This window comes from Zonotrichia albicollis, chromosome 29 (genome assembly GCF_047830755.1).
Source record: "Zonotrichia albicollis isolate bZonAlb1 chromosome 29, bZonAlb1.hap1, whole genome shotgun sequence".
Lineage (NCBI taxonomy): Eukaryota > Metazoa > Chordata > Aves > Passeriformes > Passerellidae > Zonotrichia > Zonotrichia albicollis.
The window spans coordinates 4,860,643-4,885,808 of NC_133847.1; the positions used below are offsets into that span (position 1 = coordinate 4,860,643).

At 65.1% G+C, this 25,166-nt stretch overlaps 3 protein-coding genes across 4 annotated transcripts; 2 read left to right on the forward strand and 1 right to left on the reverse strand.

The window, feature by feature from the left end:
- The first annotated feature begins 897 nt into the window (after nt 1-897).
- On the forward strand, nt 898-3,614 carry RPS15 (ribosomal protein S15). The gene is made up of 4 exons (XM_074528908.1): nt 898-1,038; nt 1,291-1,376; nt 2,646-2,880; nt 3,453-3,614. Exons 1-4 carry the CDS (start codon nt 1,036-1,038, stop codon nt 3,564-3,566), a joined length of 438 nt encoding a protein of 145 aa, XP_074385009.1. The 5' UTR covers nt 898-1,035; the 3' UTR covers nt 3,567-3,614.
- A 1,446-nt stretch (nt 3,615-5,060) lies between these two features.
- Nucleotides 5,061-22,443, forward strand: APC2 (APC regulator of WNT signaling pathway 2). Of its 2 annotated transcripts, none has more exons than XM_074528885.1 (15): nt 5,061-5,195; nt 9,540-9,698; nt 9,803-9,893; nt 9,966-10,134; nt 11,208-11,316; nt 11,395-11,508; nt 11,981-12,058; nt 13,582-13,662; nt 13,742-14,123; nt 14,220-14,315; nt 14,410-14,549; nt 14,651-14,728; nt 14,812-14,928; nt 15,050-15,264; nt 15,631-22,443. In XM_074528885.1, exons 2-15 carry the CDS (start codon nt 9,558-9,560, stop codon nt 20,990-20,992), a joined length of 7,173 nt encoding a protein of 2,390 aa, XP_074384986.1. In that variant the 5' UTR covers nt 5,061-5,195; nt 9,540-9,557; the 3' UTR covers nt 20,993-22,443. The 2 variants fall into 2 exon arrangements, with proteins under 2 accessions (XP_074384986.1, XP_074384987.1); XM_074528886.1 differs by lacking the exon at nt 5,061-5,195 and adding an exon at nt 8,893-9,133.
- On the reverse strand, nt 21,199-25,073 carry GZMM (granzyme M). The gene is made up of 5 exons (XM_074528904.1): nt 24,744-25,073; nt 23,772-23,919; nt 22,796-23,056; nt 22,429-22,644; nt 21,199-21,618 (listed from the first exon to the last, which is right to left on the reverse strand). Exons 1-4 carry the CDS (start codon nt 25,013-25,015, stop codon nt 22,456-22,458), a joined length of 870 nt encoding a protein of 289 aa, XP_074385005.1. The 5' UTR covers nt 25,016-25,073; the 3' UTR covers nt 21,199-21,618; nt 22,429-22,455.
- Nucleotides 25,074-25,166: the final 93 nt, after the last annotated feature.

The window sequence follows — 25,166 nt, forward strand, 5'->3', positions numbered from 1 at the left end:
TTTTTTTTTTTTGCTTTTGTGAGTGTGGGTTTTCTGGAGGAGTCCTGGGGCTGCTTTGTGGTGTCACCAGCTGTGCCCTGTGTGGGGTGGCACTGCCAGGGAGCCAGTGCTGTGTGGGTCTGACCCCTGGGGAGGGGTCCTGCAGCCCTGGAAGAGCTTGGATCCAGCCTGATGTGGTGAAGGACTCACTGGTGTAATTAATCACTGGTGTAATTAATCCCTGTTAATGAGGTGGAGCTGGGGGTGGGTTGGGATGTGTCTGTTCAGGGGGAATTTTGTATTTTGTGTGGTTCTGGTTCTGCTTGCTGTGAATCCTCATGGCTCTGCTCCTCACTCTGTTACATCCATGAGCTCGAAATTCCAGCTGGAACAGGAGCTGCTCCAGGATGGCTGTGCAGGTGGATCCCCCTCAGGAGTGTGAATCCATGGAAATGTCACAGCACCACCCTGGAGCCTCGGGGACACCTGGAGCAGAGGACACCCAACATCTTCATCTCTTGTGGGATAAAAGCCTCTGGGTTGGCTCCTGTCTGTGCAGAACCAGCTCCTCCAGGCCCGTGTGGGCCCTTAGACCTGGAACCTCCTGCGGGTCCCAGACCGGACCAACCTGTGCAGAACGAGCCGGTTCTGCTGGGCCACACCCGGCAGCTCTGGCCCCCGTGGGGAGGTGAAACCCCACAGGTGAAAGATGAAGGCGGCTTCCCAAAAAAGTGTGGGATGCTCAGGGCTGGCCTGGGGTGGCTGCAAGGTCCAGGTGGCTGTGACCTCTCTGGGTCCCACCTTGAGCCAGCGGGAAGGAGCGGTTTCTTTGGAACCCGAGATTTCCCTGGATCATCAGGGGCAGGTTCGGGGGGAAGAGGAGGCTCCGCCCCTCTCAGCTGTCCCCGCGCTGTCCCGGGGGTGCGGCCCCTTTAAGGGCAGTGATGGCGGAAGCGCTGCCCGGCCGCGCCTTCCCCGCCCGTTCCGCCCGCGCCGCTCTCGCGAGATCTCCCGCTTCCGGCGCGAGCGCGGCCTTTCCGAGCTGTCCAGGCCAAGATGGTGGGTGCGGGGGAGGCCCTGCCGGCACTATCGGGCCCCATCCGCCGCCATCCGGGCTTCACCCGCCGCGGCGGCGCCGCCTGGGGCTCGGGGCTTTCCTGGGGGATGAGGAATGGGCCTCACCGGGGCGCTGCGGGGCGGAAGCGGGGCTGAGGGGAGGGAGCGGCCTGGGTGCCCCGCGGAGCTCGGTGGGGCCGCGGCCTTGAATCCCCTGGTCCCCCTCCCTGACCCGACCCCCCTGTCCCGCTGCAGGCGGAGGTAGAGCAGAAGAAGAAGCGAACCTTCCGCAAATTCACCTACCGCGGGGTGGACCTGGACCAGCTGCTCGACATGTCCTAGTAAGGGCTGGTAGGGGTTTGGGGGTCGGGGGAGCCGGGTCTGCGCCATACTCGGGTTGTGTTCAAATACCGGCAATAACGGGGGTTTCGGTGCTCAGCTGCTGCTTTTTGGGTTATTTAAAGTCCCTCAGTGGGTGACACTCTCATTGTGAGGTCCCGGCTCGGTTCAGGTCATGCTGAGGGTGTGGGGTCCCTGGGGGTCTCCCTACTGTGTACCCCATCTCAGTCTGGGTGTCACAGACTTTGGGGTCTCTGCCGGGCTGTACCCCAGGCTCAGTTTGGGGTCCTTGGGGGTGTCCCTGGGCTGTTCCCTGGGCTCAGTTCGGGGTCCCTGGGGAGGTCCCTGGGCTGTTTCCCAGGCTGGGTTGGGGTGTCTCTGGGCTGTCCCTGAATCGTCCCTGTTTGCTGTGAGGTCTCTGGGCTCTCCTCAGGCTGTTCCCAGAACTGGGTTAGGGGTCCCTGGGCTGTTCCCTGGCTGGGTTTGGGATCCCTGGGCTGTTCCCCAGGCTGGGTTAGGGGTCCCCAGGCGCAGTTTGGGGTCCCTGAGCTGTCCCTGTCCCCTACAGCGAGCAGCTGATGCAGCTGTACAGTACATTCCCCAGGCTGTGTTAGCTGTTCCTGGGCTGTTCCCCAGGCTGGGTTAGGGATCCCTGGGCTCTCCCCAGGCTGGGTTAGGGGTCCCTGGGCTCTCCCCAGGCGCAGTTTGGGGTCCCTGAGCTGTCCCTGTCCCCTGGCAGCGAGCAGCTGATGCAGCTGTACAGCACAATTGCCAGGGTGGGTTTGGGATCCCTGGGCTGTTCCCCTGGCTGGGTTAGGGGTCCCCAGGTGGGGTTGTGTCCCTGGTCTGTCCCTGAGCCGTCCCTGCCCCTGCAGCGAGCAGCTGATGCAGCTGTACAGTACATTCCCCAGGCTGTGTTGGGGTGTTCCTGGGCTGTTCCCCAGGTTGGGTTAGGGGTCCCTGGGCTCTCCCCAGGCTAGGTTAGGGGTCCCTGGGCTGTTCCCCAGGCTGGGTTAGGGGTCCCTGGGCTCTCCCCAGGCGCAGTTTGGGGTCCCTGAGCTGTCCCTGTCCCCTGGCAGCGAGCAGCTGATGCAGCTGTACAGCGCATTTCCCAGGCTGGGTTGGGGTGTCCCTGGGCTGTTCCCCAGGTTGGGTCAGGGGTCCCTGGGCTCTCCCCAGGTTGGGTTAGGAGTCCCTGGGCTGTTCCCCAGGTTGGGTTAGGGGTCCCCAAGCGCAGTTTGGGGTCCCTGAGCCGTCCCTGTCCCCTGCAGCGAGCAGCTGATGCAGCTGTACAGCGCACGGCAGCGGCGGCGCCTGAACCGCGGCCTGCGCCGCAAGCAGCACTCGCTGCTCAAGCGCCTGCGCAAGGCCAAGAAGGAGGCGCCGCCCATGGAGAAGCCCGAGGTGGTGAAGACCCACCTGAGGGACATGATCATCCTGCCCGAGATGGTGGGCAGCATGGTGGGCGTCTACAACGGCAAGACCTTCAACCAGGTGGAGATCAAGGTGAGCTGGGGGCTCTGGCACTGAGCTCAGTGTCTGGAGTGTTTGCTGTAACTCTTTGTAAATCCTGCTCATTCCCTGTGTCTGGAGGGGTCCAGGCTCTTCCTCAGAGCGAGGTTGGCTCAGAGGGACGCCTGGAGGTGTCATCCCAGGGAGGGCCAGCTCCCACTGGGGCTCAGTGTGGCTCTGAAGCACTGAAATGGCTGTGGTATGATCCCTGTGCTCAGCCCAGCCTGCCAGCACTGCTTGGGGATGAAACAGATCCCTGAGCCTTCCAGGAGTGGAATTACCCATGGGGTGCTGTCACTTGATCCCACCAATGGGATTAAGTGCCATTTTCTTGCTCCTGCCTGGCATTAAATCCCACCTGGAAGGGCACAATGCCCCTGTGGCTCCTTTGTCACCTCCCCAGGAGGGGCAGAGCTGGGGAAGCCCATCGAGGCACCAGGGGAGGAGCAGGGCTGGAATAACCAGCTGTGCCAGGCTCCTGGCAGCCCTGGGATGGGGATGGGGACAGGAGGGGGATGTCCCCGTGTCCCCAGCTCTGTCCCCAGCACGGATCTGTCCCCTTGCAGCCCGAGATGATCGGCCACTACCTGGGCGAGTTTTCCATCACGTACAAGCCGGTGAAGCACGGCCGGCCTGGCATCGGTGCCACCCACTCCTCCCGCTTCATCCCGCTCAAGTAGCTCCGGGAGGGAGCCTCCTGCAGTGTAAATAAAGAAATTCCACCTGGATCCCTCTGTCTCCTGCCTCTCCATTCCTGGGCTGGGGTGTGCTGGACTCCACTCCACCAGCATTGGATGTTTTCCTGAGTGTTGCCAGGGGTTTTGGCTCTGCTCTCTGTCAGCACCTGCAGCAAACAAATCACCTTCATGTGGGTTTAGTGAATGAATTAAATTCCTTGTCTTCACTGGGAAGTGGGGAATGCACTTTAATATTTACAGCATTTCCATGTATTTAACTTCATTTGTTAATTAAAATACTGGGAATGAGGAAATGTGGGGGAAGGCAGGGGGGGTTCCCAGGCTCAGAACCAGCTTGAGTCCCAGGAGAAGCTGCCAAGGCCCATCACAAAATGTTGAACCCCCAAACTATTATTTTCTTGTCCTTAATTTGGGAACCCAAAGGATTTTGGTGACAGGGATCACAGAGTGGCATCGGGTGGGGGGTGAGCTGAGGGTTTGCAGCTCAGGCTGGGAGGGAGGGATGTGCTTTGGGGGATGCTCAGGGGTGAGTGGCGATGGGAAGGAAGATGAGGAGTTCATCCCAGGTGGATGAATCTGGTTTGTCCCTGCACTGAGCCAAATGAACCCAATTCTGATCACCAGTGCCAAGTCCTGCGGTGAAGCCATCAGTGGAGAGGGACGTTTGTCCCCAGGGTGGTCCTGCTGTCTTGGGGACTGCTCAGGGGTCCCTTAGGGCCCAGCTCTTTAAGTCTCACACCCTCCACATCCCATTCTGGTGGCCGGTGGTGCCAGGGCCGTTTGTCCTGTAGGGAAAGTCCCAAAAAGGGCTCCTGGTCCCTTTTTGTTCAAACAATGTGACCTTGAGAGGGTGGCCTCGGGACAAGAGGGCTGGGGTCACTGTCTGCTGGGTCACTGTCCTGCTATGGTCACTCCTCCTGTGGCCTTGTGGGGTCTCTCAGCCCCCTTGGGACGATGCCCAGAGGGCCAGGATGCCCCAGCTGGGAGGTGGTGACAGTGACCCCGGTGGGTGACAGTGATCCCGGTGGGTGACAGTGGCCTGATCACACGGCAGCAGCTGCAGAGGGGTCGTTGTGAGGGTCCCGCTCATCCCTGGGGAGTCCCCGAGGCTCAGCCGGTGCTGCCGCACCTTGGGTGGCTCCCCAAGGCCATGGGGACGGAACCGGGGGGCTCGCGGGGACTGATTCGGTCGGAGGGGCAGGTTCGGTCTGGAAGGGCCGGTTCGCTCTGGAGGGACCGGCTCGGTTTGAGGGGACAGGTTCGCTCTAGAGGGACCGGTCCGGTCGGGAGCGGCAGGTGCATCCCGGGACACGGGCACGGGGCAGATCGCGGCGTTTGTGCGGAGGCTCTAAAAGCTGCGGATGGAGGGGAACGGAGCCCTCCCGGCGGGTCCCGCACAGGCCGGGGGGGCGCGGGGAGCCCCCGGTGCCGCCCTCTAACGGCGGCGGCGGGGCCGCTGGAAAATCCCGACCGAGAGCGGGGGGGCGGGGGCGGGATGCGGCTGCTCGGGGCCGCGCCGGAGCCTCGCCCAGCTCCGCACCGCCCCGCACCGCCTGCGCCGCCCCGCACGGCTCCGCACCGCCCGCACCGCTCCGCACCGCCGGGGATGAGGTACGGCCGCACCTGCCCCCCGCGCCCCCGCGGCTCCGGGGATGGGGGAAAGCGGGGAGGGGGATGAGCGGAGGGGCCGGGAGGGATCGGGGTGCGGTTGTTGGGGGGCTTGAGGGGGGGTGGATGCACCGAGGGAGCCCCGATCTGCGCCCCCTCCCCGCGGCGGGGATGCCCCCGGCCCTGGATGCGCTGTGCCCTGCGGCGGGAGCGGCTCCGCCCGCGGGATCGGGGGGATTTTGGGGGACAGGAGGGTTCAGGGCGGATCAGGGGGTTCAGGGGGAATGGGGAGGATCGGGCAGTGTTCGCCCCCCGCATCCTGCGGGAACAAAGGCCGGACAATGCCGGGGCTCGGCGGGGAGCCCGAGGGAGGGGGCAGGAGGGAGCAGCATCCCCGTCCCCATTCTCACCTTCATCCCCATTCTCACCTTCATCCCCGTCCCATCCCCATCCTGCGGGCGAGGCGGGGGGGTCGTTCCTGGGGTAACAGCCGCTCCCCCCGCCCCGATGCGAGCTCGGCTCTGCAGATCCCCCCGCTCCCGATGCTCCCCCAGCGCGGCCGGGCCCGGCATTGCGGCTGAGCCCCAAAACCTCGCCCAAAGCCTCCCCACCAACCCACACCCCAAATCCACCTCCAAAACTGGTCCCTAAAATCCTCGGCCTCTAAAGCAGCACATCAACACCCCCGGGGGGCACCCCCAGGGTCCCCGTGCCGTGTCCCCGGGCAGGGCTGTCCCCGGTGTCCCCGGGCAGGGCTGTCCCCAGTCACCCCGATGGGGTGGGGAGGTGGCTGCACCTTCACCCCGCTGGATCCCACGGGTACCCGGGGGTGTGGGGTGGATAAAGGGGACCCTGCATTGTGAAGGGGCTGTGCTGGGGGTGTTGGGGACCCCACATCCATCCCCAGGCCACGATGCCCGTGTGTGTGTGTGTGCAGGGGCTGTGCGGGGGCTGCGGGGCTCGGTGCTGTGTGAGGAGAGGCTGATGGATCCCAAATCCCCAAATCCCCCTGACCCTGCAGGGTGGAACTGGGGGGGGGGGGGGGGGCTGTGCTCCCCGGGGGGGGTTTGCTGTGGTCGGGGGTCCCCGGGGCGGATCGATCAGCCCGGGCTGGTGACAACACGCTGTTTGTTTAATGTCCCCGGGGGCTGCAGGAGCCGCAGCCGGGGCTCAGCTGTGCCTTTGGTTGTGCCGCCACACTGGGCTGATGGCGGCGGTCCCTGTCCCAGGCTCACCCGCAGAGCCAGGCTGGAGTGAGCGAGGGGTGCAGGGAGCTTGGGGTACCCTCAGGGCTCCCCAGGCCCTGCCCTGCTCTGCCCAGGCCAGGGTGGCACTGGCTGAGGTGGCATCACATCGGTGGGCAAGGCACTGCGATGTGAACAGTGCAGAGGATGGTGGGCACTGTGGGCAGTGAGGTGGGCACTGAGTGCTGCAGGCAGTGGGCACTGTGGGCAGTGGGCACCCTGGGCAGTGTGGAGGACAGCAGGGTGTGCTGGGTATCGCAGCTGCTGCTTCGTTTGCAGCAGAATCTGCCCTGCCAAGAAATTGCTGGATGAATCCAGGCCCCACCAGTGCCCTCGGCCATCCTGGGGTGCCCTCAACACAGAGAGGCAGATTTTGGGGGTAGGAGGAGACACACCCAGGACCCTGAGGCATCACATCGCCCCAGGGTCAGCCCACGGCCCCAGCTGGGATCCAGCCCTGGGGGACACCGGGTGCTGTGGGACAGTGACAGTCACGGTGCTGGAATGGAGCTGCAGCCCCAGGCCCCCATTCTCACAGCCCCGACCCCCCATTCCCGCAGCCCCGGCCCCCCATTCCTGCAGCCCCAGGCCCCCATTCCTGCAGCCCTGACCCCCCATTCCCGCAGCCCCGGCCCCCCATTCCCGCATCCCCGGCTCCCTTTCCCACAGCCCTGGCCCCCCTTTCCCGCTGTCTCGCCGCTCTCTGGATGCAGGTGCGGCCCCGGCCCCTCCCCGCACGCTGCAGATCCCGGAGCCGCTGCGGCCCCGGTGCTCGGCCGGCCCTGCCAGGAGCTGGGGGCAGCAGAGCTCAGCCCCCCATCCATAAACCCCCCCGGATATCTCAGCTCTGACCCCCCCGGGAGGGCAGCCAGAGCACCCCGGGTTCTTTCAGGGTGGGGGTCCCCCAAAGGAGGGAGCAGTTGGGGGGATACCCACAGGTCTGTGGTGCTGGGGAGGGGGGAATGTGTTCCCCTGGAGGAGTGGAAGCCCCCGGCTGCCATTATCCCCTCCTGCCCCATCCTCCACGTCTGAGTCCTCGGGAAGGGCCCGGAGCCGCCTGTGCTCCCCATCCCTGTCGCCATAGCAACAGCAGGCCGTGCTCATCCCGCATCCCGCATCCATTATCCTGCATCCCGCATCCATCCATCCCCCACCTCCCTCCTGGGGCGTCCTGCCTTCCATATCCCCAATCCTTCACCTTGCATCCCTCATCCTTCACCCTGCATTCCGCATTCTCACACCCCTGATTCTGCATCCCTCACCCTGCATCCCATATTCTGTATCCTGCACTCATCCTCCCACATCCCTCACCTTCCATATTCCTGCATCCTTTGCCCTGCATTCCCAGTTCCCAAATCCCTCACCCTGCATCCCCCATATTCTGTATCCTGCACCCCTCATCTCACACCCCTCACATTCCACATTCCTGCATCCCATATTCCGTATTCTGCACCCCTCACCCTGCATTCCACATTCCTGCACCCTTCACCCTGATTTCCCCTTTACCACATCCCTCACCCTACATTCCCCATTCCCACATCCCTGATCCTGCATCCCACGCCTTGCATTCCCCTTTCCCAAATCCCTCGCCCTGCATCCCATATTCTGTGTCCTGCACCCATCATCCTTCACCCTGCATCTCTGATCCTGCATCCCCCTTGCCCACATCCCTCATCCTGCATTTCCCCATCTCTGCATCCCTCACGCTGCATTCGCCATTGCCACATCCCTGGTCCTGCATCCTTCATCCTGCATTTCCCCATTTCTGCATCCCTCATCCTGCATTTCACATTCCTGCATCCTTCACCTTGTATCCCTCATCCCACACCCCTCACCCTGCATTCCCCATTCCCACATCCCTGATTCTGCATCCCTCATCCTACATTTCACATTTCTGCATTCCTCACCCTTCATTCCCCTTTCCCAAATCCCTCATCCTGCATTCCTCACCCTGCATCCCTCACCCTCCCAAATCCCTCTCCCTGCATTCCCCATTCCTGCCTCCCTCACCCTCTCTCCCCAATTCCCTCCTTGTCCACCCTCCATCCCCAATCCCCCACCCCTCATCCCCCACTCCCCCTTCCTCTGCCCCCCACTCTCTCCCATCCCCTCTGCTGGGGGTTATTTCTCTCCTGGGGGGAATTTTCAGCAGTTGGGGGGGAGATTCACACCCTGAGGGTCTTTGGGAATCTGGGTGGTGCCAGGGGGGCACCCCCAGCAGGATCCATAGGGCAGGATTTGGATCCCCCACCCCTGTGGGGTGCAGGGGTGAAGGAGCAGTTTGGGGGTCCGGGATGGCTCCTGGGGGTGTGCAGGATATCCGTGGGGGGCTTTGGGGGGTTCCTGTGTCCCATCAATGCCAGGAAGGGGGTGCTGGGGCACCCAAAAGGATTCATGGAAGCAGAAAGGCCCCAGGGAGCTGCTGTGGGGCAGATTTGGGGGTGTCAGAGCCGCTGGAGAGGGGTCGATCGCTGCCCCCCCGACCCATTTTGTTGGGGGGATGTGGGGTGGGGGCAGCCGAGGGGAGGGAGGGGATCCCCCATCCCCATTTCCCCCCTTTGCCGGCTCCCCCCGCTCACACCCCCTGGCCGAGGCTCCGCGGGGCTCCCGTTGCCATCAGGACCCTCTGGGGGGGCTCTGGGGGGTCCCCAAGCCCCCCCCCGGGTGTGACAGCGCCGTGAGTGCCCCCCCGGGCAGGTGCGAGGGGCGGCAGCGCTGCGGCAAAGGCAGATTTGGGGGGCTGGGGGCGGCTGGGGGGGCTCAGAGGGGCTGGGAGGGTTTTGGGGGGGCTCAGGAGGGCGGGGGGGCCCTGCAGGAGCCGCGGCTGCCCCCGGAGCCGGAGGGAGCGGAGCGGGAGAAGGTTGGGAGCGGGAGAGGACAAAAGCGAGACAAAGGGAGCGCGGAGCTCTGCGGAGGCTGCGGAGCGGGCGGGGGCTGGGGGGCCCTGCCTGGAGCCCCCCCTGAGCCGGGGCCGCCCCTCGGGGGGGGTTTGGGGGCTCCGGCTCTCCCAGGGGTGCCGCTGTTGGGGTGCCACGATCCCAGGTGGGTCCTGGGGGGCTCTGAGGGTGCCCCGGGTGCTGCCCACCCCCGACCCGCCCCGCAGGCGCTGGAGAAGGTGAAGATGTCCGGCTCCATCGCCTCGTACGATCAGCTGGTGCGGCAGGTGGAGGCGCTGAAGAAGGAGAACAGCCACCTCCGGCGGGAGCTGGAGGACAACTCCAACCACCTGTCCAAGCTGGAAAATGAGACCTCGGACATGAAGGTGGGGACAGAGCCCGAAATGGGGACGGGGCACAGACCCCGAAATGGAAATGGGGGGGTTCCATCCGCATCTCCCCGTCCTCAACATCTCCACCCCTGTTTCAGGAGGTCCTGAAGCACCTCCAGGGCAAGCTGGAGCAGGAGGCGCGGGTCATGGTGAGCTCGGGGCAGACCGAGGTGCTGGACCAGCTCAAAGGTTGGTGCTTGAGCAGGGCAGGGAAGGGGAGACCCCACCAAGCCCGCCCTGACCCCGCTGTCCCATGGCCAGCCCTGCAGATGGACATCAGCAGCCTCTACAACCTCAAGTTCGCCCCGGAGGCGCCGAGCAGCGGGCGCGGCCCCGAGGAGAGCCCGGCGGGCCCCGCCGCGCACCGGGACGGGCCCGGGGAGCTGGGCAGGGCCACGTTCCGCATGCTGGAGGAGCTGGACCGAGAGAGGTGATGGGGGCACAGGGGCTGGGGGTTGTGCTGATCCTGTCGGGGTCACAGTGACCCCAAGAAAAGTCCCAAAGCCTCGTTTTCCCAGCCCGGCACTCGAATGAGTCAGAGCTCTTCATTTCTTGGTCTCAAGGTTGTTTATTGTATCTTATCTATAAAAACTTTTCTCCTGCCCTGCCGAGGTCAGCTCAGCAAGACAATCCAGGCACTCTGCCTGCCCCCAGGGCACTGTTATGTCTTTATACTAAAACCTACGTGTACAATGTTTACAATAACTTCCCAACACCTATCACCTATGTTAGACATGTAAACCATATGTAAATATATATATAATATTTTATTTATTATTTATAATATTTTATTTATTATTTATTATATTAATATTTATATATACATATTTACATATGTAAACAAATCTGTAAGTGCCACCACCACAGCAGAAGATGGAGGCCAAGAAGAAGAAGGAGAAAGGCTGGACACACCCAGGTCCCTCCATCTTGCCCCCCTGAACCTCCATACCAAAACCCCAAAATCTACTTTTCCACCCCATGATCACTTCACTATTATTCTACTTAAACTGTTGTGGCTTGCAGATCTTCATACAAGGTTGGTAACTTGCTCCATGGGTCATAATCAAACCCACAGGTGTTTTGGGCTCTGTGCCAGGGTCTCTGAGCCTCCTGGCAGGGGTTTGGGCAGTTCAGGACAGCCAGAGGGATATCCTGAATTCCAACACCACTGGAGCTTGTTGCTCTGGCCATTATTGATATTTGCCGTTCCCAACTTGTGCCACCATCACAGCAGAAGATGGAGGCCAAGAAGAAGAAGGAGAAAGGCTGGACACACCCAGGTCCCTCCATCTTGCCTCCTGAACCCCCATTCTAAATCCCCAAAATCTCGCTTTCCACCCCATGATAACTTCATTAATATTCTACTTAAACTATTGTGGCCTGCTGCTTATCATATAAGGTTGGTTAGAATCAAACCCAGAGGTGTTTCGGGCTCTGTGCCAGGGTCTCTGGGACAGCCAGGGGGATGTCCTGGCTCCTGACACTCCCCCCCTCTCTCTGCAGGTGTTTCCTGCTGGGGGAGATCGAGAAGGAGGAGAAGGAGAAGGTCTGGTACTACTCGCAGCTGCAGAGCCTGGCCACGCGCCTGGACGAGCTGCCCCACGTGGAGACGGTGAGTGGGGGACCCCCCTGTGCCCCCACAGCTGCCCAGGCCCTGCCCCGCTCACGCACCCCCCCGTGTGCCCCCCAGTTCTCCATGCAGATGGATCTGATCCGGCAGCAGCTGCAGTTCGAGGCGCAGCACATCCGCTCGCTGATGGAGGAGCGCTTCGGGACGGCCGATGAGATGGTGCAGAGGGCACAGGTGGGTCCTTCACCCCCAAACACCTCCTGCTCTGCTTTTGGGGGGCCCAGATTGATGGGCTCCACTCTGGGTGCCATCACAAGCAGCTCTGGGTGCCCTACACCAGCTCTTCACACCCTACACCAGTTCTTTACACCCTACACCGGCTACTCACAGCCTACAAAAGCTCCTCACACTCTACACCAGCTACTCATGCCCTGCACCAGTTCTTTACACCCTACACCAGCTCCTCTCACCCTACTCCAGCTGCTCACACCCTACACCAGCTCCTCACACTCTACTCCACCTCCTCTCACCCTACACCAGCTCCTTGCATCCTACACCAGCCTTTCACACCCTACATCATCTCCCCACACCCTACTCCAGCTCCTCTCACCCCGTTCCTTGCACACCCACACATGTTCCTTGCACACCCACACCCCTGTGTGCCCAGGGGGTCCCAGCCCTGTCCAACGCCCCCTGTGCCCCCCAGATCCGGGCGTCCCGGCTGGAGCAGATCGACAAGGAGCTGATGGAGGCGCAGGACAAGGCGCAGCAGCCGGAGCCGCAGGTACCGGGGTGTCCCCGCTCGCTCTGCAGCCGGGAATGGGGGTGGAGAGGCCGGGCCGGCCCCCCCGCGCTGTCCCCGCGCTGTCCCCACCGGCACAGCCGGGCTTTGTGCGGCTCGGGCACCGTGAAATGGGCAGTTGCCATGGAGACCAGAAGTAGGCCATGGCGGGCGGGCGGGCGGGGGCTCCCGCGGCATCTGCTGCCGCCAGGGTGGGCAGGCTGCCATCATCATCATCATCATCATCATCATTGTCATCGCCGTGGGCTGCCATCGACGCAGGCAGGCCCAGTGTCACACACAGCCCCACCACCATTGTCATGGGCTGCCATCGACATGGTTCCAGTGTCACACACAGCCTCGCCGCTGTCATTGTGCCACTGTCACCCACAGCTCCCCTGCCACCATCATCATCATCGCCATGGGATGCCATCACCATCGCCACGCTGTCACCCACTGCCCCACCATTGTCACGGACCCACTGCCACCCCCCAAAGCTCCACCACTGTCACCCACTGCCCCACCATTGCCATTGTCCCACTGTCACCCACAGCTCCGCCACTGTCACCATCACAGGCTGCCATAGCCCCTGTCCTACTGTCACCCTCTGTCCTACCATTGTCACAGACCCATTGTGGCCCCCCCAAAGCTCCACCATTGTCACCATCACAAGCTGTCATTGCCATTGTCCCTCTGTCACCCATAGCTCTGCCAATGTCACCATCACAGCCCTGCCATTGCCATTGTCCCACTGTCACCCACGGTCCGGCCACTGTCACCGTCACAGGCTGCCATTGCTATTGTCCAATTGTCACACACAGCACTGCCACTGTCTCCATCACAGGCTGCCATAGCCCCTGCCCACTGTCACCCACAGCTCTGTAATTGTCACCATCACAGGTTGCCATCACCATTGCCACGCTGTCACCCACAGCCCTGTCATTGTCACCATCACAGCCCTGCCATCACCATCGTCACACTGTCACCCACTGCCCCACCATTGCCACACACCCACTGTCCCCCCCAAATCTCCACCACTGTCACCATCACAGCCCTGCCACTGCCATTGTCCCACTGCCACCCACAGCCCTGCCATTGTCACCATCACAGGCTGCCATCGTCATTGTCCCACTGCCACCCACAGCGCTGCCATCAACACTGTGCATCCTACATCAGGGGTAGGATGATGGTCCCATCATCACCCTCCTCCCACCATCACCGCGTCCCCACATGGCAGCACCCACGGCTCCCATCACCCCCAGCCACCCCCAGATCCTCCCAGCCCCCGTTTCCCACCCCGCGGGCTCAGCCCCAGCCCCCTCCCCGCCGCCCACCCACGCTCTCCCTTCCCTGAGCTGCAGCAGCGCCCCCCCATCCCCATCATCCCCGATTTTAGCTCCAAACCCCCCCTGGCTCTGACGGAAACAGATTGGGGACCTCAGGGGGTGACAGAAAAGTGGGGAGGGGCACGGGGGGGGGGCGAGGGCTCTGCAATGCAACCCCCCCACCTGCCCCCTCCTCTGCAGCTCTGCGGGAAGGTCCCGGGCGTGGAGGGGGACGGCAGCCTGGACCCCCCGACCCACCCCGAGGAGGGCGGCAACACCAAGGTGAGGGGCAGGAACCGGAGCCTGGGCTGGGCTGGGCCCGCAGTGGGGCTGAGCTGAGCCCGTGTTGTGCCGCCCGCAGGTGGAGGTGGTGTTCTGGCTGCTGTCCATGCTGGCCACGCGCGACAAGGAGGACATGTCCCGCACGCTGCTGGCCATGTCCAGCTCGCAGGAGAGCTGCCTGGCCATGCGCAAGTCGGGCTGCCTGCCGCTGCTCATCCAGATCCTGCACGACTCCGACGGAGAGCCGGGGCCCCCCGAGAGCCCCACGGGCGCCAAGGACGCCCGTATGAGAGCCAACGCCGCCCTGCACAACATCGTCTTCTCGCAGCCCGACGAGGGCCAGGCCAAAAAGGAGATGAGGGTGCTGCACGTCCTGGAGCAGATCCGCTCCTACTCGGAGACCTGCTGGGACTGGCTGCAGATGCAGAGCAGGGACGGGGGACGGGGACCCGATGGTGCTGGTATGGCTGGGTTGGAGCAACCTGTGCTGGGAGGGACTGGGAGGGACTGGGAGGGACTGGGAGCATCCTGTGTGCCTGACACTCATCCTCCCGCAGTGCCAGTGCCCATCGAGCCGCAGATCTGCCAGGCCACCTGTGCCATCATGAAGCTCTCCTTCGACGAGGAGTATCGGCGGGCCATGAACGAGCTGGGTGAGTGTAGGGAGGGAGCTCCTTCCCTCTGCACAGCCCCAGACGGGCTGCTGGAGGTGGGAGAAGCCCAAACGAGCCCCTCCTCGTCCCACAGGTGGGCTGCAGGCCGTGGCCGAGCTGCTGCAGGTGGATTATGAGATGCACAAGATGACCAACGACCCCCTGAACCTGGCGCTGCGACGCTACGCGGGGATGGCCCTCACCAACCTCACCTTCGGGGATGTGGTCAACAAGGTGGGGAGGGCGGTTTGGGGGGGATCAGCAGGGTCTGGGAGGGGGGATCAGCATGATCTGGAGGTCACAGCATCACCCTCACCATCCTCATCCTCCCACAGGCCACGCTGTGCTCCCGCCGGGGCTGCATGGAGGCCATCGTGGCTCAGCTGGGCTCCGACAGTGAGGAGCTGCACCAGGTGGGTGCTGGTGGGGCTCCCCGGGGTGGGGCACAGGTAAGGCGACAGTCCCTGTGCCCACTCACCCCTCTCTACCTCTCCAGGTGGTCTCCAGCATCCTGAGGAACCTCTCCTGGCGCGCTGACATCAACAGCAAGAAGGTGCTGCGGGAGGTGGGCAGCGTCACCGGGCTGATGCGCTGTGCCCTGCACGCTGGCAAGGTGAGCCTGGCGTGGTGACAGACTGAACTGGCAGGGCTTTGTGTGCCCCTGGAGTGGGTGACAGCAGGCACAGGGTGACAGGACAGGGCTGACAGGAGTTGTGTGTCCCCTCCCGGGGCAGGAGTCGACGCTGAAGAGCGTCCTGAGCGCACTGTGGAATCTCTCGGCGCACAGCACGGAGAACAAGGCGGCCATCTGCAGCGTGGAGGGGGCCCTGGGCTTCCTGGTCAGCACCCTCACCTACAAGTGCCAGAGCAACTCCCTGGCCATCATCGAGAGCGGCGGTGGCATCCTCAGGAACGTCTCCAGCCTCGTTGCCACACGGGAGGATTACAGGTGAGGGGCACTGCGGGGTGGGGCCTCACCTGAGGGACCCAGGGCACCGCGGACCGGGGGATGGCACTGGGGATAGGATGGGAATGGGGGACCCTGAGCTCCATGGACCCCAGGATGGCACTGGGGGATGATATGGCTGCAGGCACAAGGGGGATGGAGATGGGGGATCCTGGGCACCAAGGGTGGTGTTGGAGGAAGCAATGGCTGGAGGTGCTGCAGGATCAGGGGCACTGCAGCCCCCAGGGACAGCACAGAAGGGATGTCATGGCATGGCAGGGACCTGCCATGGCAGGGACCCTGGCATGGGGCAGGTAATGGGTCCAGAACCACCCTGACAGCCGGGATGGGGTCCCCTCTGTCCCACAGGCAGGTGCTCCGGGACCACAACTGCCTGCAGACGCTGCTGCAGCACCTGCGCTCGCACAGCCTGACCATCGTCAGCAACGCCTGCGGAACCCTCTGGAACCTGTCAGCCCGCAGCCCCCGCGACCAGGAGCTGCTGTGGGACCTGGGGGCAGTCAGCATGCTCCGCAACCTCATCCACTCCAAGCACAAGATGATCGCCATGGGCAGCGCGGCCGCGCTGCGCAACCTCCTCACCAACCGGCCCCCCAAGTACAAGGACGCGGCCGTGGTGTCCCCGGGCTCCTGCATGCCCTCGCTCTACATGCGCAAGCAGAAGGCGCTGGAGGCTGAGCTGGACGCCAAACACCTGGCTGAGACCTTCGACACCATGGAGAAGCAGAGCCTGAAGGGGCAGAGCGCCAAGAAGCCGATGCGGCACATGGAGAGCCTGGTGAAGGACTACGCCTCCGACTCCGGCTGCTTCGACGACGACGAGGTGCCCAACATCTCCACGGGCGTGGAGACGGCCAGCGCCTCCGTGCTCTCCATGTTCCTCAACTCCTCCTTCCTGCAGGGCCAGGCGCTGCCGCGGGCGCTGGCCCAGCGGCGCTGCCCGGAGCCGGAGAAGGACGGCAGCGGGAAGGCGGCCGAGCCCAAGAAGGCGCCGCTGCCGGAGGACGACGTCTCGCTGGCCGCCGAGAAGTTGGCCAACAAGATCTCCAGCACGGTGGCCAAGATCGACAAGCTGGTGGAGGACATCTCCACCATGCACAACTCTTCGGACGACAGCTTCAGCCTCAGCTCCGAGGATCACTGCCTGGACTGGCAGTACGGCCCCGAGGACGGGCACGAGGCGCGCGCCCAGTCCTGCTCGCCGTGCCGGCTGTCGGACGCCGGCGGCTTCGCCAAGCGGGAGAGCCTGAGCCGGGCTCACACCCTGCTGAGGCTGAAGACGGCCTACACCAGCCTGTCCACCGACAGCCTCAACAGCGGCAGCACCAGCGACGGCTACTGCACCAAGGAGCACATGAGGCCCTGCCCCAGGGCCGCCTTCCTGGATTACCGCGACGAGCTGCAGCGCTACCAGAAGCGGCCCAGCAGGCTCGACCTCAAGAGCATCCTGGGCAAACCAGAGCGGGCTGAGCCTCCCGAGCCAGACAAACCCGAGCAGCAAGACCTGCCCGAACGGGCCAAGAAGGTGGTGACTTTCCCCAGCCCAAAGGTGCCAGAGAAGGAGACGGAGTGGAAGAAGGAGGTGGGCACCAAGCCCTCCACTGACCCCCATGTTCGCACCATCAAGCTGTCTCCATCCTACCAGCACGTCCCCATGCTTGAGACCCTGGCCAAGAGCAGCACGGCTGCTGGCCACCAGCCCTCCCTCCTGGGCAGGAAGCAAGCCTGGCTCCCCCCGGCGCTGCTGCAGGCGGCCGAGCCCCTGAGCAAGATCCCAGAGAAGCTGCCGGCCCAGCCACCGGCCTCGGCAGAGCAGGAGTCGGTGCAGAAGTACTCGGTGGAGGACACCCCAATCTGCTTCTCCCGGTGCAGCTCCCTGTCCTCCCTCTCCTCGGCAGACAACGTGCTGGATGGGCAGAGCCACAGCGAGAACGACCTGGATAGCGACTCCTCCCTGGAGATCCTGGAGATGGACGAAGGGGAGGAGAATGGGAGGCAGGAGAAGGAGAAAGCAGCGGATCCAGGTCCCACCACGCCGGTGGGGATCTCCCAGCCCATCACCATCCCCTTCCCGAAGCGCGACAAGGTTTTCCTGCGGGAGGCCTCGCCCTCGCGCCAGGAGGACCTGACGCCCTCGAGCTCCTCGGAGAATTACATCCAGGAGACGCCGCTGGTGATGAGCCGCTGCAGCTCCGTCAGCTCCCTGGGCAGCTTCGAGAGCCCCTCCATCGCCAGCTCCATCCAGAGCGACCCGTGCAGCGAGATGATCAGCGGCACCATCAGCCCCAGCGAGCTGCCCGACAGCCCCGGGCAGACCATGCCCCCCAGCCGCAGCAAGACCCCGCTCTTCGAGCTGGGCTGCCAGCCCGAGAAGGAGACCAGCCAGTTCAACATCCAGTGGGAGAACAACGTCAAGAAGTTCATGGAGATCACCGACTTCAAGGAGCGCTTCCAGCTGCCGCAGGACCTGGACTCCATGGTTTACTTCACTGTGGAGAAACCCAACGAGAACTTCTCGTGCGCCTCCAGCCTGAGCGCCCTGCCCCTCCACGAGCACTACGTGCAGAAGGACGTGGAGCTCAAGCTGATCCCCACGTTCCCGGAGAAGAACAGCCTGAACTTCGCGGCTCACGAGAAGAGGGAGGAGCGGCGGGAGGAGCGGTACCTGGAGGGCCGGCGAAGGGCCGAGCGCCCCGAGCCCCCCGACGACGACGACATCGAGATCCTCAAGGAGTGCATCAGCTCGGCCATGCCCTCCCGCTTCCGCAAGGTCAAGACCTCGCTGCTGTCCGGGCAGGTGCTGCACCCGCAGACCAAGAAGCCGCTGCACGTCCCCGTGTACATGCTGGTGCCGGCCCACAGCCACCCCGGCGTCCCCAAGCACCTGCGAGCCGCCTCCCGCGACCTCTTCAAGGACGACGACTCCTTCACCGACTCGGCCGACGGGACCCCCGTCAACTTCTCCAGCGCCGCCTCGCTGAGCGACGAGACTCTGCGGCACCCGGCGGGCGAGGAGGCCGAGCACCCCCTGGGCGAGCGGCGCCGCCAGCCCGGCCCCATCCCGGCCCGCAGAGCCGCCTCCGGCAGCTCGGCCCCCGCCCGCCTCGGCTCCGCCGGGAAGGGCAAAGCGGGGCCGGGCCGCGGGGAGGGAAAGCGGGGCCAGACCCCAGCGAAGGGCACGGCCAGCCTGGAGCTGGGGGCGGGCAGGGCCAGCGGAGCCCCCGGGAGGAAGGATGATGCTCTGGAGGATGGGGTGGTGTTCCAGTCGCTGTGCCACACCACCCCGACGGAGGAAGCCGTCTACTGCTTCTATGACCCGGATTTGGACGAGCTGCCCGAGGCGGGCAGGGATGGTTCCAGCAGCAGAGCCCAGCCCGGCCGGGCAACACGGAGGGAGCGCTGGGGAGGCTCCGTCCCCCACAAGGACCCCGAGCCCTGCCCCCGTCAGGCCAAGACGAAGCCTCAGAACAACCTGATCGCCGACGAGACGCCGCCGTGCTACTCCCTGAGCTCCTCCATGAGCTCCCTGAGCGACGCCAACCTGTCCGAGGGCGAGGAGCGGGGCCAGCCCTGCGGCAAAGCCACCTGGTCGCGCTCGGCTGCGGCGGGGCAGGCGCAGGGGGGCTCGCCCAGCTCCCCCAGCCTCAACTCGGAGGATGATCTGCTGCAGAAATGCATCGGCTCGGCCATGCCCAAGCGCCGGCGGCCCGCGGCTCGCCGCAGGCTGGTGGAGAGAAAGCAGAAGCCGCCGGGAGCCGCAGGGAGGGAGCGGAAAGGCGAGGCCAGGCATCACCCCGAGGAGGAGGCGGGTTCTGACCGGGGCTCCGACCTGGACAGCGTGGAGTGGCAAGCCATCCAGGAGGGAGCCAACTCCATCGTCACCTGGCTGCACCAGGCGGCCGCCTCTCTGTCCCGGGAGCCTTCCTCCGAGTCCGACTCCATCCTGTCCTTCATGTCGGGGCTCTCGGTGGGCTCCACGCTGCAGCTCTCCCTGGGCAGGCAGGAGAAGCAGCGGCCCGGCAGCGCCTCGGGCCGGGACGCGGCGAGGAGGGAGCACAGCAAGGGCCGCGCGGAGCGCAAGGACGCGCCCGGTGCCCGTCCCGCCGGCCGTGCCAGCTCCAGGGCGGAGCGGAGCCCGGCGCCCGCCAAGCCGGTGCCCAACCTGCCCGTGGTGTTCCGCGGCAGGACCGTCATCTACATGCCCAGCCTGGCCAAGGACGCCCCCAGCCCCCGAGCCACCCCCAAGAAAAGCCCCGCGGCCAAGCCCGAGGCGCCGCCGGCCAAGAACCTCTCGCTGAGCCAGCAGCGCTCCCGGAGCCTGCACCGCCTGGGCAAAGCCCCCGAAACCGCGGAGCTGGCGCTGCCCAAGAGGAGCACGACCCCGCCCGCCCGCATCGGCAAAGGCCCCCCCTCCTCGGGCTCCTCCCGCACCTCCACGCCCTCCCAGCACGCCCCCAAGAAGCTGCCGTCGCCCTCGCAGGTCACCAAGCAGGGCGGCCCGGCCGCGGGCAAGGCGAGCGGCTCCTCATCCCCGCCGGGACCCCCGGCCCGAGCCCCGGCCCCCAAATCCCCGGCTCCCAAGCAGTCCAAGACGCAGAAGTCGCCCGTGCGCATCCCGTTCATGCAGAAGCCCAGCAGGAAGGTGCTGCCGGGCCGGGCGGCCATGCCGGTGCTGGAGGAGCAGGTCGATGGCTCCAAGGCTCGGCCCGGGGCGCCGGGGGGCAGCCGGCTCAATCTGGTGCGGATGTCATCGGCCCGCTCCAGCGGCAGCGACTCGGACCGCTCCGGCTTCCTGCGCCAGCTCACCTTCATCAAGGAATCCTCGAGCCTGCTGCTGCGCCACCGCTCCGAGCTGTCCCCGGCCCCTCCGGCCACCTCGCTGCCTCGCCGGGGCTCCCCCCAGCGCAGCCGAGCCGCGCTCCCGGCCGTGTTCCTCTGCTCCTCCCGCTGCGACGAGCTCAAGGCGGCCAAAGCGGCCACCCCGGGCCAGCGGCCTCTCATCCCCAGAGCCCAGCCCGGCGGCAAAGCCGCGGCCGGGGCCAAACCGCCGCGCCGGACCAGCTCCGAGAGCCCGTCCCGGCTGCCGGTGAAGAGCAGCGCGCCCGCGGCCGAGCCCTTCAAGCGCTACTCGTCCTCGCCCAACATCAGCGTGGCCCGGCGGGCGGCCAGCCCGTCCTCCGTGCGCTCCGAGGCACCGGCGGCGGCGGCGCGGCGGCAGAACGAGCCCGCAGCTCCCGGGGCGCCGCCGGGAAAGCCGCCGGTGGTGATGATGAAGGGCACGTGGCGGCGGATCCGCGACGAGGACATCCCGCACATCCTCAAGAGCACGCTGCCCTCCTCCGCGCTGCCGCTGGCGGGCTCCGGAGACGAGGAGCCCCCCGGCACGCCCGGCACGGCCAGGAAAACGAGCGACGCCGTGGTGCAGACCGAGGATTTCGCCACGTCCAAGACCAACTCCAGCACCTCTCCCACGCTGGAGAGCCGCGAGGGACCCCCGCACCCCCGCGCCACCGGGGACGGAGAAGCCCCCGCGCCCGCCAAGGCCGCCCTGCCCATCTCGTTCGGGCACGAAGCGCCCGCCGGGAGCTTCCCCGGCAGCCGGCACGGCTCCCCCAGCAAGGCCGCCCGTGTCACCCCCTTCAACTACGTGCCCAGCCCCATGGCGGTGACGGCGGTGGCCGACAAGGCGGTGGAGAAAATCCAAGCTTGATGATGCCCCAGTGAGGGTCGTGTGACGCTCCCAGCCCCACGGGAACTGGGCAGGGCTGTGTTTGGGACACATGTGGGACAGCTGGGGACCAGAGAGTCACCCCAACCTGCTGCTGGCCCCGGCTGGGGGCTTGCTGTGCTGAAGCATCACCATTCCCAGCAGAAAGGACTGGACTGAACTGGGTCTGGCAGCCCGAGCTGGGGTGGGTCTCATGGACCATCCCCTCCCACTGATGGATGCCCAGGGACAAACTGAGGTGGGGCTGTGTCCCCGTGTGCCCCCATCCTGCTCATCCAGAGCCTGATCCCACACGCCCAGGAGCTGACACAGCACATCCAGCACCAGGAAAACCCCACACGCTGCAGCTTGTCTGGCATCAACTCATGGCAGCTCGTTTATTAGCAGGGGAAGGGGCTTTGGAGGGGGAGATGGGGACCAGGACCCCCGTTTGGGGACCAGGACCCTGCGCTGGAGGTTCCTCACGGCTGATCTGTGCTGGTCCGAGGTGGTGGCAGAGGGAAATGGTGCAGGAGGAGCCGGGCAAAGCTCGTGAGGGTGGCCGGGGTCCCGATGGGCTCATCCCAGGGGCTGCTCACAGGGTGCTGTCACCAGGCTGGGGGGCTGCTCTGGGAGGGGACAGCGTGCCGAGCTGGCACCAGGATGCCCAACCCTCAGGAAAGGGTCTGGGGTCCCTCAGCTTCACCCAGAGCCCCCCAGCCTCCCACCCCAGGGCAGGAGGGCCTCGGCTCGCAGCCAGGATCCCGGGGTGTCCCTGTGGATGTGGACACGAATCCATCCAGGACTGGATTACGCCCACGAGACCAAACCCTGGGGACACCCCCACTCCTGCTGCCAGCCGGGCCCAGGTGCCAACACTGGGGTGTGTGGGAAGTGCCTCAGCCCCTGGGAATGGGCTGGGCTGCAGAGGGACCCCCAATCCAGGTGGTCCCAGACCCTCGGATACCTCCAGTCCTACACCATCACTCCCTGCTTTGGGTGGACCTTTGTGCCCCCCATCCCAGTGCCATGGGGGGCTGTAGGGACAGACATAGGGCTGTGGGGACATGTGCAGGGGACACACCTGGGTGGCTCTGGGGACACAGGGAGACACCAGAACTGTGGGGATATGCAGGGGATCCCCAGGGATGTGCACTGGGGTGATGGGGACGGGCACACCAATGCCCACTGGAGCCCCCCTGCCCTGGCAGTGGCCGGGACTGAAGAAAAGGAGGGAAATCCCAGGAGCAGCACTCCCGGGTGCTGTAATGGAGCACAAGGGTGGCAGGAGGGCCAGATCACCCCCTGGCTACAAACCACCGCCCTCCTCCTCCTCCTCCACCGACAATCCCGCCGGGCTCCGCTCGCCATCACTGTATCTATGTACTAAGGATGTTATTTTACCAGACTCTGGACAGTATTCCCAATTAAAAGCCAACCTGTGTAAATAGGAAGGGCTGTTTGGTCTATCCCGTGTGTTCGGGCCGGCCGGATCCGCAGCCTCTCCACAGAATTTTCTGGATCCATTTCTTGTGCTTCACGGTCGAGGTGGCCACGGGTGGCTTGAAAGGGTCAGTGGCGTTCTTGCCACTGAAGGAGATCACGCCGGCCACTGCCGGCCGCTTCCCGCACACCAAGGGCCCCCCCGAGTCACCCTGAGGGGAGGTGACACCGAGGATTGGATCAGGGGACAGAAACCCCCACCATGGCCAGGAGAACATCCCACCTGCTCAGGGTGGGCATCCTCCCCGCAGCCAGGCTCGGGGTTTTGGGTTTTTTATCACCCTTGGACCCCCAAATTCTCACCTTGGCGGGCGCGGAGCCGCGGCGCAGCCCCTGGAAGCAGATCATGGCGGGGCCGATTTTGCCGTGCCAGAAGCGGCTGTTGTTGCACATCCGCGTGTCCATCACCGTCACATCGAGCTCCTGCAGGGTGGGTGACAGCCTCCCATCCCGGGGGTCCGCGACCCCCCAGCCCGCCAGGCTGCACCGCGCCCCCGGCGCCGGCTCCCGGCTCGCCAGCGGGATCAGCCGCCGTGTCCTGCTCAGGGTCACCTTCCCGTCCAGCTGCGGGCGGGGGGCGACATCAGAACCCCCCAGATGGGCAGAGGGGCTGGCAGGGAGCACCCCAACACCGCGGGTGGGTGGGGGGTTAAAGGGGAGCACCCCAATGCCGCAGGTGGGGGACTGAGGCGGAGCCCCGAACCCATCCTTGGCCCTGAGCTCTTTTCCTTGGCCCTAAACTCTTTTTTTTTTTTTTTTTTTGTAAGGGAGATGCTTCCCAACAACTGCATTTTCCAACTCAGTGCTTCATCTTGCAAGAGGAAGCACAATAAAAGGTAAAAGTGTTATTTTTGTAGAACGTGTTACTCTATGTGAGCCCTTCTGCTCCAAAGAGACAGGAAAACAACCAAATGGGTACAATAAACTCTCTCCATAATCCTCTGCTTGCCAATACGTTTGTGCCCATGTAAACTCAGCCCTGATCTCAAGAGGGACAAGACACAACGAGGAATGGAAAGACCTGAGGGGTTCTGATATTTTGTTTTGCCACAGCCTCCAGCAGGATTGCGTCCCTTTGAATGCTGTGGAATTGGGATTGTTCAGCCTGGAGAGGAACGGGTTTCGGGGTAATGCGAGCGGGGGGAGATGACACCGAGGTGTGAAATCTCTTGCGGGTGAGAAGAGGAAATGTCACCGAGCCGCTCGCCCCGACCCAGCGCGAACTCCCCGCGAACTCCCCGCCCCTTCCCGGCGCCGCTCGGAGCCCCCCGAGCCGCACCTGCAGCAGCAGCAGGTCGTTCTCCATCGTCTTTCGGTCGTAGCCGGGGTGGGGACAGGCAGCCCGGATGGTGAAGCTCTGCGTGTCCTCCTCCTCATCGTCCCGCCGGTTGTGCAGCCCCACCACCAGCCGCCCCTTGTGCTGCGACCTGGCCCGGCCCGGGAGCGGGGTCAGCCCGGGGCCGGTCACCGGAGCCCCGTCCCCTTCCCCGGACGGGACCGAACCGTGCCGGGCAGGACCGAACTGTGCCGGGCATGACCCAACCGTGCCGGGGCAGGACCCAACCGAGCCGGGGCAGGACCCAACCGAGCCGGGGCAGGACCGAACCGTGCCGGGCAGGACCCAGCCGTGCCGGGCAGGACCCGGCCGTGCCCAGCAGGACCGAACCGTGCCGGGCAGGACCCAACCGTGCCGGGGCAGGACCGAACAGTGCCGGGCAGGACCCAACCGTGCCGGGGCAGGACCCAACCGTGCCGGGGCAGGACCCGGCCGTGCCCAGCAGGACCGAACCGTGCCGGGGCAGGACCGAACCGTGCCGGGCAGGACCCAACCGTGCCCAGCAGGACCGAACCGTGCCCAGCAGGACCCAACCGTGCCGGGCAGGACCCAACCGTGCCGGGGCAGGAGTCAACCGAGCCGGGGCAGGACCGAACCGTGCCGGGGCAGGACCCAACCGTGCCGGGCAGGACCGAACAGTGCCGGGCAGGACCCAACCGAGCCGGGGCAGGACCCAACCGAGCCGGGGCAGGACCCAGCCGTGCCCAGCAGGACCCGGCCGTGCCCAGCAGGACCCAACCGTGCCCAGCAGGACCCAACCGTGCCGGGGCAGGACCCAACCGAGCCGGGCAGAACCCAGACATACCAGACAGGACCCAGCCGTGCTGGGGCAGGACCGAACCGTGCCAGACAGGGCCCGGCCGTGCCAGACAGGACCCAGCCGTGCCCAGCAGGACCCAGCCGTGCCAGACTCACCTCTTAGGCAGGCAGTGCGCGGCCGTCAGCGCCCAGCGCCGGTGCACCAGCGCTGCCCCGCAGGCGCTACCCCCGATCTGCAGGAATGCCATGTAGGGCCGGGAGTGGCGTTTGGCTTCGTGTCCCCCGATGATCGATGGCTGGAGCCACGTCCTGTCCCCACCAGCAGCTGCCACCGCCCCGGGCAGTGACTCCGAGCCCACGCCGGACCCACCGGCCCAAGGGAGGAGCAGCAGCAGCAGCAGCGGCCCCAGGCAGCCCCGAGCCCCCATCCTGCCCTTCCGCAGCTCCCGGTGCAGCTGCAGAGCTGGAGGAGCCCCGGGGGCCGTGTGACAGCAGCGGGGCACGGATGCAGCTCAGGGGAGGCAGGAAGGGGAAGAAGCACCCACAAGGTCACACCTGTGAGGGTGGGAAACACCCACG